The 13426-nt window shown below is 41.5% G+C and overlaps 1 protein-coding gene across 2 annotated transcripts in view; it reads left to right on the top strand.

Annotated features, from left to right (window-relative positions):
• The window catches only part of MYLK (myosin light chain kinase), a 194699-nt gene extending 182999 nt beyond the window's left edge, over positions 1 to 11700 (top strand). For both annotated transcript variants that reach the window (XM_088058800.1, XM_005519645.3), the window contains exons 28-32: positions 4217 to 4369; positions 5339 to 5462; positions 6650 to 6779; positions 7638 to 7757; positions 9566 to 11700. In XM_088058800.1, coding sequence (XP_087914926.1) covers positions 4217 to 4369; positions 5339 to 5462; positions 6650 to 6779; positions 7638 to 7757; positions 9566 to 9822 — 784 coding nt within the window. In that variant the 3' untranslated portion in view covers positions 9823 to 11700. The remainder of the gene's footprint in view (positions 1 to 4216; positions 4370 to 5338; positions 5463 to 6649; positions 6780 to 7637; positions 7758 to 9565) is intronic.
• Positions 11701 to 13426: the final 1726 nt, after the last annotated feature.

The raw sequence follows: 13426 nt of genomic DNA on the forward strand, positions 1-13426 counted from the left end.
CACATTTGATCTTGCTGTATACTCTTTTCCTTCAGAACCTTCCTAAGAGCACACAGCTTGATTCTTCAGACATTCCCTTTGCCTTTTATCCATTGAGTTGTTCATCACTGCTGTTCCCCCTCCCTTGTCTGGCAGTTTGGGTTGGTTGAAAGGTCTTTCAGCATCATTCATCTTTTGGGTGTTCTGGCTTGGAACTTGGATAAAGGAAGGCACTGTTGGCTTACACTTGGCTCCGTGTCATGCTAAAAATTTATACCTCTTTATATTAAAGATGTGAGAGCACTCCTTGTTCTTTCCTTAAACCAACTTAGGAAGGCTTTAATGTCAGACTGTACCACTAAAAAGAAAATGTTTTATTTTTTCAGTGGAACTGGCAGACTGTAGTTCCTCATTAATCCACTGGGCATGTGAAACAAGAACAGCAATAACACTCTTGCTTCAGCAGTGAGCTGTCTTCCTTGGGCTCAGAGGTCTGCTTCTTCCAGGGAGGACCATTGTGGGCTAAGTGTCCCATGGATGCATGTCCCTGGCAAAGTATCCTCAGACTATCTGCTTTAGTTCACTTGAAAAATAATTAATTCTCTACATGATCTCTGGGGTGCAGGTGTCATCATCACATGCTTATCTGACCTGCCCTGCACAGGTTTATCAGAAGCAGACACAAGACCTGTTTATACTGAGATGTGTTACTTTTTTTTGTGCTGCCAGTGCAAGGCAAAGCCTGTAAGGAGGAGCTGAGTGCCTGGCAGTTGGTGCTGCAAGCACTGCTTGCAGAGGAACGCTCACCCTTTGAGACAAGCAGCAAAGCTATCTTCCCTGCATTAGTGGAAGTCTTAATGCAAAGATTTCCAGTTGAAATGCCAAAGTGTTTGCTACATAGGCAATGGAATTTGCATCTACATTGGACCCTTTTCATCTTAACATTTCTGAGTCTGCACTCACAGCTTTGTCAGAACAGACCAATAAATGTTAAGGAACTCGTAGAGGATAAAATATATTTCTTCTTTATTTAGAAGTGGAAACTGAGAAAGACTTTCTAAACAAATGGTTCTTAACATGCCAGGAAGATGCCTGGTAAAGTAGCTGGAAAAATGTTTTCAGTAAACAACAGCCTGCTGCTTGTCTAAGAGTAACTCCACAGTGTAAGCTCAGTGTTAATTTTCTGGAGCAGTAGCTCATCTTTATCACTTCAGCATTCCAGAAAGAAATTGTTTCCATTATCTGTCAAAAGAGTTGCTGGACCATTATTACTTTAAATGGCTATTAAGAAATGAACGACCAAGACTTCAGTCAGTGAAATCTATGCTAGAGATAAAAATTTCTGGCTATAATCTACGCTAGTTGCTGGATTTTGTTTTCTGACTATAGACAAGGATCTAGTTCTCCTTAGAAGTATTCCACAACAAGGCAACTGATTCACAGTGTAAAACTATAGTGGAGAGAGAAAATGATTTGAGCTTTGTAAATCTACAACAGCACATTCAGAAATACGAAAATAGGTTCATTGAAATGTTTGAATGGGCACTGTTACACTGTTGTTCAGGAATGACAAAGTGAGTGGAGGCTTAACTGAGACCCACCTGGTAATTTGCCAAATGCGTGGGATCTAGCAATCCTACCACAGCATTTAAAATTTTATCAGATAAATCTGTCATACAATTCTAAAATAAAAAAACAAAACAAAAAACAACCAAATACACACACACACAAAAACAACAACCAAAGAATTTTTTTCCTTCTCTAATCTTCTCTTCCTTTAATTTATCCTCACCCTTCAAAAGCTGTGTGGGACCTGCAGTACAAGCACTGCCTCTTAAAGCACCATGGAGCAGTGGTATTTACACAGGAAGCAATGTCCTGTACCTATAGCAGGTTTTTTAGTATGCATATGATCTCTCACTACTGCAGCTTTAACCTCTGGAAACAGGCCAAAATCTCGTCCCATGTAGTGCAAGAGCTGCACAGCACTATTTGTGGTAATACTGTGCAGAGGTCACCTCTGTCATACCTCGATCAGGTATTGAAGGGAAATGGGATTGTTATTGCTCTGGCTGCAGAGGTGTGTCTTCTGGAGGTTAACTGGATGAAGAGAAAATGTGCATCCCCTCTTCTGACAATGAGCTAAAGGAATACTTCACAGACCTGTCACTGTATAAGCTGCTGGCCTGGCTGAGACTCTTGTTCTTAGCACAAGGTAAAAATGGGACAAAGCAGTCAGTGTGTGGAACCCAGAATCAGAACTGCGGTCTGCATGAGATCTTTTTCACTTGCTAAAACATTATGGAGAACACTGACACTGTCATAACTGAGCAAATGTTCAGCTGTGGGAGAGAAGCTGGGTTTAAGGTCCTGCAGAAATGCTTTGTGATTCCAGGACAGATTCCCATGCCTCCTGGCTGTACGTGGCTGTGAGGGCTGGAGGGGGTGTGGGCAGAGCAGAGCCTGCCTGAGCCTGTGCCAGCTCTGCAGTGCTGTCCTGTCAGGCACAAACCTTCTCCTCCAGTAAAGTAAGTGTCTGACATGGAACAGTCATGGTAAAGTTGCTTTATGGGAGAATTTTTGGTACGTTCATTTTTCAGCTTTTGGTAACTTGTGCCTATTGTATCTTCATAAATTTATGGTTTATGCCACCTCACACATTTACAAAGTCAGAATTCACTGTTGCATTTGAGTGCACCACATATAATGGAAAGTAAGACAGCAAATACATTCTGTTCTGATTTACCTTGTTCTGCCTGAGAATAAACAAACCTTTTATCTTCAGCTCATGTATTATTACTGAGAAGTTTCTGAAGTATACGTGTAAGATTCTAGACTCTGCTGTACTGCACACGACTTCCAGAAATGGTAAAAGATTTAGTGTCTGGTCTGTGTGAGACTTCAAAGAGTATGTTTCTGCTTTGCTTATAAAATAAAATAAAATGCTTAGGAACAAATCAGATTTTGAATATAATAAGAGCCAAAAAAGAAGCAAACTTTGAAGGAGATCATTCTAATATTATTAATCTAATAGCTCACTTTATTTGTCCCCAATCTTTTTTTTAACCAGTCTGTTCTGTGATATTCAGTGGCACCAAGATATTCATATAATATTATTTCCATGTAGTGTTTTCAGAACCCTAATAAGTTACAGTTATTTTTCTGTATTAAAAAGAAAAGAGTGGGACTGGTTAAAACAATTGTACAGAGAAATCAAATATAGTCTGTAAAAATTCATGAAGAATAGGTTATTCTGTAAATTGCATGCCATGAAGACCTGGAAAAGTGAATTACTTGTAGTTCTAAGGAATAAACAACCTTTCATCCCTAAGTTTTTACTGGAAATGTGATATATACAGGCATCAAAAGTATCCAGATGCACAGTATAATAAAGGATAATGCTTGACTGGAGAAAGAGACTGCAGAAATGATACCATGATGCTCTGTAATAGCCTTTCACTGGCAATTTATCAGTTATATTGTATAAAATGCCTTGGAAGCTCAACTTAGGTTATAGGAGAGCATTATTTCCATCTCATGCATCATCCTGACTGATGGAGAAGATAAAGACCAAATTACTGCTGAATGCATCTGCATAACTCCAGAGCCTGCAGAGATGCAGCGCTGTTTTATCTGTCTGTATAATTCAGGGTGGGTTTGTTTACAAAATAGCCCTGTGGATTTCATTATTTCATTATGCATCTTTCTTCTGAATGGGGTCTCTCTGCAGGAGTAAATGGAATAAAATGTACAAAAACGCCCTTGGATTGACAGTAAAGGCAGCAAAATCACCCTGAAACTAGATGACCTCCAGAAGTTTGTTCCAGCCCTAACAATTCTGTGATTCTGAGGAAATGCCGGGGGAAAAAATAATATTCCACTGAATTTGGTGTGAGAAATCCAGTATTATTTATGCAGAACTAGACAAGTCATTTAACAAACTACTTTACTCCAATTTCACCTAATTCTAATTCTCCTCAAAAAGGTCTTGGGAAAAGAGAAGGAAACTAGAAAAATGTGCCTTTCAGTTTTGCTGGCAAAATTCCAGTTTCCTTCCGATAAGACTATCTGTAGTTAGTTTTGAGTCCTTTAAAATTCAATTAAGTTTTTAAAGCAAGCTTTTATTGACAAAGAACTGCAGAGCATGGAAGATGTCACATGTGATTTTAACTTGCTCCTCCTGTAATTTGCAAATTGACCATGGCTTGTTCTGTGTCTGTGTCTGTTTCGTCCTCAGGGTCAGCGGACTTTCTCCTTTCATGGGAGACAACGACAACGAAACCCTTGCCAATGTCACCTCAGCAACGTGGGACTTCGATGATGAGGCTTTCGATGAAATCTCTGACGATGCCAAGGACTTTATCAGCAATCTACTCAAGAAAGACATGAAGTAAAGCTGGACTTACTTGCTGCACCTTCTGTGTTTGGGCTTAGCTGGAGTTGCCACTGATGTTTCCCAAGTGGATCTCCACCCAGCCGTGGCACCTCTGGCCGTACTTGCCAGGGAGCTGTGCGTGCCCGCCTGGCTGTGCGTGTGCAGCACTCTGTAGCACTCACAGCGTGCAGGGGCTGAATGGAGCTCTTTGTGCTCTTCCCTCCTGTTGGGAGAGGGGCACCCGGGGCTTTTGTGTGGCCACTCTGATCCCCGCTCTTGCGTGACACACATTCCTGCATGACACCTTCCGTCTTGCTCCAAATGCGGTGTAGTTCTGCCGTGTGGCGCTTTTAAGTGTGGTACCTCTGAGTGGGCTGCTTCCCTATAAGTGTAGTAATTGGGCAAAAAAAACAAATCAGAGTTGGAAGCACTGTTCACAGAAGTGTCTGAGCAAACCAAGGAAAGGAAACATACTTCTTCCAATGAGTTTGCAAGTGGATGGATGGAGAACAGAGAGTTATTTACCTGTGCACCCTGAGCAAAGTGAAGAATAGGTGTGGCAAGAGATTTCTGTCTTGTTACATGCTCAAGAGGGTATAAAGTGGTGGGATGATGAAATCTCTATAAGTGAAGGAAAGAAGATCTGGGACAGGGCTCTGCCAGCATGAAGCAGCTGAATCATTGCCATTGTGCCTCTGCTGTATGTATCCCATGCCTAAAACATACAGCTTTTCCTGCTTTGTTTTATAATGTTTTATTAACACTTAAAAATGCACGGGTTTCTCTCACAAAGATCTACAGAAATTGTGAAAGTGAGCTTAAGAAGTTAGAATGGCTGGGAAAGCAAAACCATGTGATCTTTATTGCTAAATTTAGGAAACAAAAAAATCAGGTCCCAGCAAAGAGAGCACAAAATAATGTTACAGCAGGTAGGTTCCTCTCTAGTTATTGACAACACTGACTGGTCTTTTTATACAAAAACAGGAGTCGCTTAAACTGTACTCAATGTCTTCAGCATCCCTGGCTGCAAAAAGACACCAAAAACATGGAAGCCAAAAAACTTTCCAAAGATAGGATGAAGAAATATATGGCCAGAAGAAAATGGCAGGTAATGAAGAGGACGTGGAATTGGGCTGAATAGCCTATTAAGTCTCTTTATTTTTAATGTTTATGATTCTGGGGAACACGTCACACCAGGAGGTTTCTGTTGCTGGTGAAATCTCTGGCATGGCAAGGGTGGGAATGCAGGACAGCAGGTCTGGTTCCTGCAGCTGAGCAGTAGGAGGGTGCACAGCTGCACATGGATTACACAGGATAATCCCATTTCAGGCTACTAAAAGGTGTATGAGCTCAAATATAGTTTTTTCTGCTCTTCTGGGGGTACACCACTCTCTCTTCCCTGCCCTCTCCAGGCAACTGAGAGCTGGGGGATTGTGTAATTCTTAACAAACCTGAATAGCTCAGGTAAAACTTACCTGCCTGGCCTCCCTAGATGTATTTTGTGGCAGTTTCGTTCTACTAAGCCAAGAGTTCTGTGTTGTTGGAACCTCCTCAGCTTCCCATGCATTCAGTCAGACTGGTTTTCTGTGACATATTCAGTCTCCATGTTTTCTTTTTTCCTAATGCTCGAACTGGAGTAGCAAGTCTATCTGTGCCACACTGATAGTTACAGGAGTTGCTGTGTGAATTCCTGGATCCTTTTGAGTAGCCTGCAAAACACTAATTTGTGTAAATCTACCTTATATTCCCTCTTATGTTCTACTTGTTTTTTGAAGTTCATGCAATACAAGTGTCTGTACTACAGCCCCCACAGTTTGAGCATATTTTAGTAGCCTGGTGGTTGATCCTGGGTCCTGTCAGAGGCCTGCTCCCATCATGCAGATGGTGCTTTCTCATTCATTTCATATCAGCTCGTTACCCATGTTGGATGAAATTCAGCCCAGCCCAGAAGGCTGTGGAGGGAGGCGTCCCCCACCAGAGTTCAGTTCCAGTTACGCAGGACAGGGCTTCTCTGCTGGCCCTCCTCTCGCACAGTGCTTTTTATCCGCAGCTAACAGAGACATTCATTTAGGTATGAGTTCATCAGGGGAAGTTTATATCTGCAACTAAATTTGGTAATTCAGTCCAGCCTGCTCTGTCTCTCCTGGAACAACAGAGCTATATATAAGCAGTTTGTCCACCAATTCCAGTGAAGTTTGCAGAGATCCCAGATAATTTGTCCGAAGCACGATTGTTGCAGAAAATCACATGCCTGTTGGATTGGATTGATCAGAAGCCTTTTCTGTTATGTCTTAGAAAACAGGCCATGCTGTCCGAGCAATAGGAAGACTGTCGTCCATGGCAATGATTTCTGGTATGAGTGGGAGGAAGGCCTCTGGGAGCTCGCCTACCAGCCCTATAAATGCAGACAAAGCAGAGAATGAAGGTAAGGATTTTTTCTGCCCCATATTTTCACCTGTCTCTGAATCAATCCTACTAAAACTTTTAGCAAATTGCTAGAGACCAATCATCGAGTTGGATATTCCTGCGCTTGCTCTCTCTCTTTTCCTATTTTTTAAGGAAATCTGTCAAAAATTCACTGTTCTTACATTGTCCTGCTACTCAGAATGCAACAGTATAAGCACAGGCAGTAAAGTTTTTTCTTTTTAAAGCCAAAGAATTAAGGCAGATTTGTCAGCTGCACTTTCTCTGAGTTTGGGAATGCATGTTTATACAAAGTTGACAGTGATGTATTGCCTTCTCATGCAAGCAAGCACTAAAGTATTAACACTTGCTGTAACCATGGCACACACCCTGCATTAACCATGCTCCTCAGACAGGGCATTTAAGGAAATGTCTGCGTTACTCCCGTACATCCCCAGGTGAAATGTGAATTAGTGGTGTGTAACTGCCAAAGGTGCAAATGTTTGATACTGCTGAAAATCAAACAAGTAATTTTGACAAATCCACACAGACTGTGGGCCTGATACAAGTGGAACTCGTTTATCCCTCTGACTAGCAAAAGTCCAGGTTTGGTTAGAAATGAATTAAAGCAAAAAATACTGAGGATTTGTAGCATGGTGGTTCTGCACGTCCATTTCTTTCTATTTATGGCCTGAATCCTTGTCCAGCTGCAAAAGATTGGCACAAAGCTAAGCAGCCAGCGTCCTCGCTGTCCTGTTAGTCTGACAGAATTAAGTGAAATAAAAGACGCTTTCATTACCATCTGGTAATTAAAAACTAAAAAACATCTTTTGAGAACATGCCCTGTATAATTGTTCACTACCTCTTTGCTCTCCTCCAGATGCTTTCCTCGAAGAAGTGGCCGAAGAAAAGCCCCACGTAAAGCCATATTTTACTAAAAAAATCCTTGACATGGAAGTTGTGGAAGGAAGTGCTGCTAGATTTGACTGCAAAATTGAAGGTACTTTGAATAAGCCTGTTTCTTTCTTTCCTTCCCTTTCAGCTTTCCGCACTGGGAAATAGTTTCACTTTTTCAATTTTTATTTCTGTTAAAGGATTATTGTTGAGTTGGTGCCATTTTCCTTTATCAATACCTGCATGTCACAGCACAAATGTGTTGCAGTAACAGAAATTATTTGGAGATTGTTCTGGGCTTGCTATAGAACAGAAATCTCCAGGAGTCCACATGAGAATCACTAATTTAGAATAGCCAGAGGGAACTGTCATTTGGTTTTTGAGGGAACAGTAAAAGCAAGATGCAAAGTAGAAGCATAAGTTCCAATAGAATACTCTAAGAGAGTGCCAGCCAGAGATCAAGAATTAGTAGGAGGTCAATTGTCTGAAATGACAGACCAGTTTCAGGTCACCTCAAGATAACTTCAAGCTATACATACGTTTTATTAAAGGCAAACAAGTCATGCATGAGAAATAAAGATAATATTCTTGTGCTGGTCACATAAGTCACATCTAGAAAATACTGTTCTGTTGTTTGGGGTTTTTTAACTTACGAGTTAAAACAAGAAACCTCAGTTTGGAACATGCAAAGTATAAGTTTTTGAGAAGACACATAAGGAACATGGGCATGGTCAGCCCTAGAGTCTAAAAGCCAAGACCACTGGCACTTCTCCTGCAATGAGACTGAACCTTTTGTATCTCAGCTGTGAATGAAAACTAGAAATTCGGAAAGAAGATCTGTGAAAACAAAATGGGTAGGGTCAGTACCATTCTGCATGTGTACAAGTTAATTTATAATCTAAAGATGAGGAAATCAGAAACTGCCTTGTCGACCTGCTTGTTTGTTTCTGTGCTCCCAGTCTTTCCCTGCCTGTGTTTCCTACCTCACAGTGGAGATGTGAGGATGGATTATTATTGCTGATGGATGCTCAGCGTGAGGGGTACGTGCACAAGTACTGCATGGAATAAAACAGATGGATGTACCACAGCTGATGTTCCAAACTTTGCAGTGTATTGCTGTAATGTTTACTATGTATTAGGGATTCCTGCACTTTATTTCTGCTCCGTGGGGAGTTATCCTCCTGTCCCAGTCCAGAACTTGGCTGAGACCACAAACCTTCAATTTGTTACAGCAGCCAAGAGTACTGTATAAGGGATTGTTCTGCAGCAGGCATTGTACAGCGCTGCTCTGGAAGCTTAGCAGATCCATTTGCTTCACAAAAGGCTCTGAAACTCCTGTTGAGATGCACAATTAAAATGTTTTTCGTAGACTTCCTCACTTACCCTAACAAACACAGAAAAGGGGAGTGCAATGTACAGGACAGGCTGGTTTGTAAGGAGCAGATTAGGAGGAAGAAGATTCAGAATAGCCACAGCAAAGCAACCTGAGAAAGATATTAAATTGTAAAACCGAAACAGCTTACCCTTGAAATTCTAAATCTCGCTGTTGGGAACTGTTGTCTCCGGAGAAGCTGCAGTGTAACGTGAGCCTCAGATGCACCGTCAGGAGCTCCCCACTGGCTGATGGCTATAGCACATAAAAAGCTGTCTGCAGGCACTGCTAAAGGACTGGAACAGCAATCGAGCAAGTACCGCAGTGCTCACATGCAGTTTTTGCTGTTCATAAAAAATAGTTTCAGGTAAATGTGAAGTAAAAAAGCCTCACCTCATCTACATTTATTTTCCATAGGAGTCAATGAAATATTTCTCTATCAATACATTGGCACGTCCATGCACAGGAATTAGAGCATAAGGTATTCAGCGCTAAGTTAATGCTCGTTTATTGCAGTCACGGTTCTCTGTCTGCTCTTCCAGGCTATCCCGACCCTGAGGTGATGTGGTTCAAGGATGATCAGCCTGTCAAGGAGTCCCGTCACTTCCAGATAGATTACGATGAGGAAGGGAACTGTTCTTTGACTATTTCTGAAGTATGTGGGGACGATGATGCCAAATACACCTGCAAGGCTGTTAACAGCCTTGGGGAAGCCACGTGCACCGCAGAGCTCCTTGTGGAAACAATGGCAAAAGAAGGAGAGGGAGAAGGAGAAGAAGATGAAGAGGAGGAAGAATGAAACAAGACTAAAAAAAACAATATTTAAAGACTCTCCTTATAAGGCTCAGAAAACCAAGTTATCAAAAGCACCTTGTGTGAAATGTAGGTCTTTGGGGGGTTGTTATTTCAGCCTGATCAGTTGATACCTGTTAGCTTTATGTATGGGCATTACTTCAAACCAGCAGGCTTTAAAGTTGCTAGTATGATTGGACTGACTTTAAGCAAGCCATCAACTAAGTTGCCCAGACTACTTTTAAAATCAAATGTATGGAAACCAAGTGATATTCTGCATATCTTAAAGAAAAAGTTAATGTTTACTGAGCTCATTGCTCTTTACCATCACTTTTCTCAGCCAAAACCGCAGCTAAATTGGCTCCCTGAGATCTACTTTAAAGGAATTGTTGGCCAGACATGCAGTGAATCTCTCCAGTCCTGAAGAATAGGCTATCCCCTGATCTGTATCTTTTGTAAGGGAAGGTTTGACACAGCCAGTGTTGCAATTTCTATGTTGGCATGGTTCATTTCTCGTTTGCTTTAAGCAGAGTTCCACTCCAAACTTCAGACATTCACTGCCTCTGTGAGTGAGATGTTAGTGCCCTTGCATTACTGGCTAGCATTAAACATCCAGGTGTTTTCCTGAGATATTCCTGATCTTGCTTTTTGCCAGCTGATCCCACTTTGTCATCTTTCCCTTATGGAGCCTGTCACTTCAGTGCAGATGCAGCTGCCTACTTAAGAAAGAGAATGAAAACACAAAGACTGAGAATATTTTCTGTGTTTCTGGTCAGTCTAATAAAGACTTATGATTTATATATATGCTGCTGTGGAAAAACAGGTTATTGCACAATCAGTGATTTCTCTGTGCATGTGTGTGAATGGAATCCCAGGTTAGTTAAAGTTTTACTTGCATTTATTTGGCAATTGCAAAACAGATTTCAACTGATGATAAGCTGGAAACTCCCACAGATTTTTTTGAGTAGCCAAAAAGCCTGGATTGCAGACTCCTCTATTCTTAGCAATTTCCAAAGACTCTTAACCTATATAGGACCTATTTCTACCTTATGAGCTTGGTTGTCTTGTTTTTGTCTTGAACCTGCACCAGTAAGGCTGTTGCGTTTTTTAAAAACGCAGAAAAACAAAACAAAAAAAATTCCAAACCCCCCTTTTTTCTTTTTTTTTTTCAGAAATGGTTAACACACTCAGACTTAGTAACTTTGCTTTCCTTTCACAGTATTGGCACTTTTTAATTTTTTTTTGTTGTTGTTCAGAGGTAATATCAGAGGCTGCAAGGTGATTATGCATAATCCGAAACCAGTGTGTCTTATATCTATGTATCATTCCAGAAGTGATTCTTTTTCTTTTCCACTTTTTGTGTGTAAAGTGCAACCATTTGCATTTCAAAGATTACCTCTTTTGAAAAAAGACATTACCTTAAATCCTCACCATTAAGTAGTCAGCATACTTTAATACAGGTGTGTACATTATCAACCTTAGGTTGTTTGATATTACCTAGTTGTGTATGTGTTTCATATGATTTGCTCTTCTACATTCAAAGTTCAACTAATGTGGATGACACAACGGTTTGTAACTGCTTTACTCTTTGTTGCTAAGTTCAGATTGCCAGCATGTCTTTTTTTTTCGATTGATAAAAACCTCTTGTTATACTAAACACAGTATTGCCACAATTCCTTATACAGAAAGGTTTTTGAATCTGATTTAGAGCATACAGAGCTTTCCTCACTTTTTTAATGTTTTAGGCAACAACGGGGTGTATTTTGTACCTTAATAAGAATATGCTAATGTTCTCCCTGTTTGTTAAACCATCAGAACTGCAAAGATGAGACCGCTACGGCTGTAGTTACTCACGGTTCCTAAATAAATACTACCACAAAGCACACTCCTCGTATGCTTTGTTGCAGCGTCACTGTGTTCACCTTGGCCAAGCCTTTCTTCCTGCCCCTGAGCGGGGCCACACAAAGCCATGAGCTGGCAACAGTGGAGCCTCCCTGATGTCTGTGGTGCTGCTGCCCTTCCCCTGCCCTGGCTTGTGCTGTGCAGAGCCTGCTCTGCCCCAGCACCAGCAGCTCCAGCTTGGGGCTGGCACTCGTGGCCTCGTGCTCTGCCCCATCTCCAGCGTCATCACAGGCCTCAGTGGGAACCTGGATGGGGCACCAGGGCTGCTCTGGGTTTATTCCACAGTTGGGAATTCCTGTATGGTGGGGAAATGTGGAGTTCTGAAAGACTGTGGGAGGAAGAGAGAAAAAAAACAGAAGTTTCAATGTAGATATGGACTTACATCAATGCTTCTAAAAACTGTAAAGACGGAAACAAAGACAAATCTGCTTGTGCTGCCTTTATTCAGACTTCTGCTAACAAGCAGCCCATGTCACCACAGACCATGCAGGACCACACAGGCTCTCCTTAAAGCAAAGATTGTGCAAACACCCTGCTTGTAGCAATGTGCTGCTTGAGCAAATCTTCAGCCCTTCAAACAGCCATCTTTGCAAGGTGTGCCCCACTGCCTTGTGAATGTACCTGGCTTTGTTCAGTGACCTGGTTTCCATCTAGGTAGGCACACACCTGAAGCAGGAAAAGGTCTGGCTCTGCTGGGCTGCTCTGTGGGCACAGCAAGGTCCGTGGGTGCACGTACTGGGTATCAAAGCCCACAGACTCAGAACTGCTCTTCCTGCACAGATATTCCCTTCCCTCTCCTCCTTCACTAGTCCTTTTGTGTTCCACAGGCTGTAAACTGCCTATTTTTCTTTTGCCCCAAGGATATTCCAAGGAGTTTAACATCTCCCTCTAGCTTCCTATTAACATCCATTCTAGTCTGCAGGAAACAATGACCTCTACTTCCAAAATTATGTGACATGCATCTGATTCAGCTCTGAGCAACTGACTCCAAGCTGTATTTGACCTTGAATTTTCAAGGTAATAGAACAGAATTCTATTTCCACTGAAGAAAGATATTTTATGTACTTGAAACCCAGTCTCGATTTGCCAGCCGTGGTCTAATAAAAGGCATCTCTTTCTACCAACCATGCCTTGCTTGTATAATGTTTAAAGAAATCCACTCATAGGGCTGAGAAACCCCAATAGCAGAGGTTATGCAAGACACTGGTATTGCCAGAGGTGGACCACTTAATTCTCCTTGTATTTCTTTTGTATGACATTCAGTCTTCTCAAGAGACGACAGAGAATTTGTTTTTCACTACTTGTGTTTCTGGATTTGCAGAAACTTAATTTACTTAATGACCATCCTGTCCAACCTCTCAAGCATTCTGTGCAAATTTCTGGTTGATGAAGAGACCTTTGCTAATTGCATGGGTGGCATGCAGTCGGCTGGGTCCCTGCTTCCCTTCGCTGACAAGGAAGACAGCAGTGGACTGCACAGCCCTCTCCTCTGCAGTGACTGTCAGACTTTGCAAACAGTGATTTTTTTTATTTTTTTTTTTTTACTTGCGTACATGAATAATGAATGATTTGTTCCTCTAAAATTTCTTTGCGGGCTTATTGAAATACTGCACTAAAACACAGCTGTTTGAAAGTGGAATTCTCATAAATCATCTTTGCATTTTGAGCCCTATTGTCTGCAAGAGACATGCACATGAATTTATTAGGCC

Source organism: Pseudopodoces humilis, chromosome 8 (genome assembly GCF_049639895.1).
Source record: "Pseudopodoces humilis isolate 2021_Gansu_Grassland_sample_001 chromosome 8, ASM4963989v1, whole genome shotgun sequence".
Taxonomy (NCBI): domain Eukaryota; kingdom Metazoa; phylum Chordata; class Aves; order Passeriformes; family Paridae; genus Pseudopodoces; species Pseudopodoces humilis.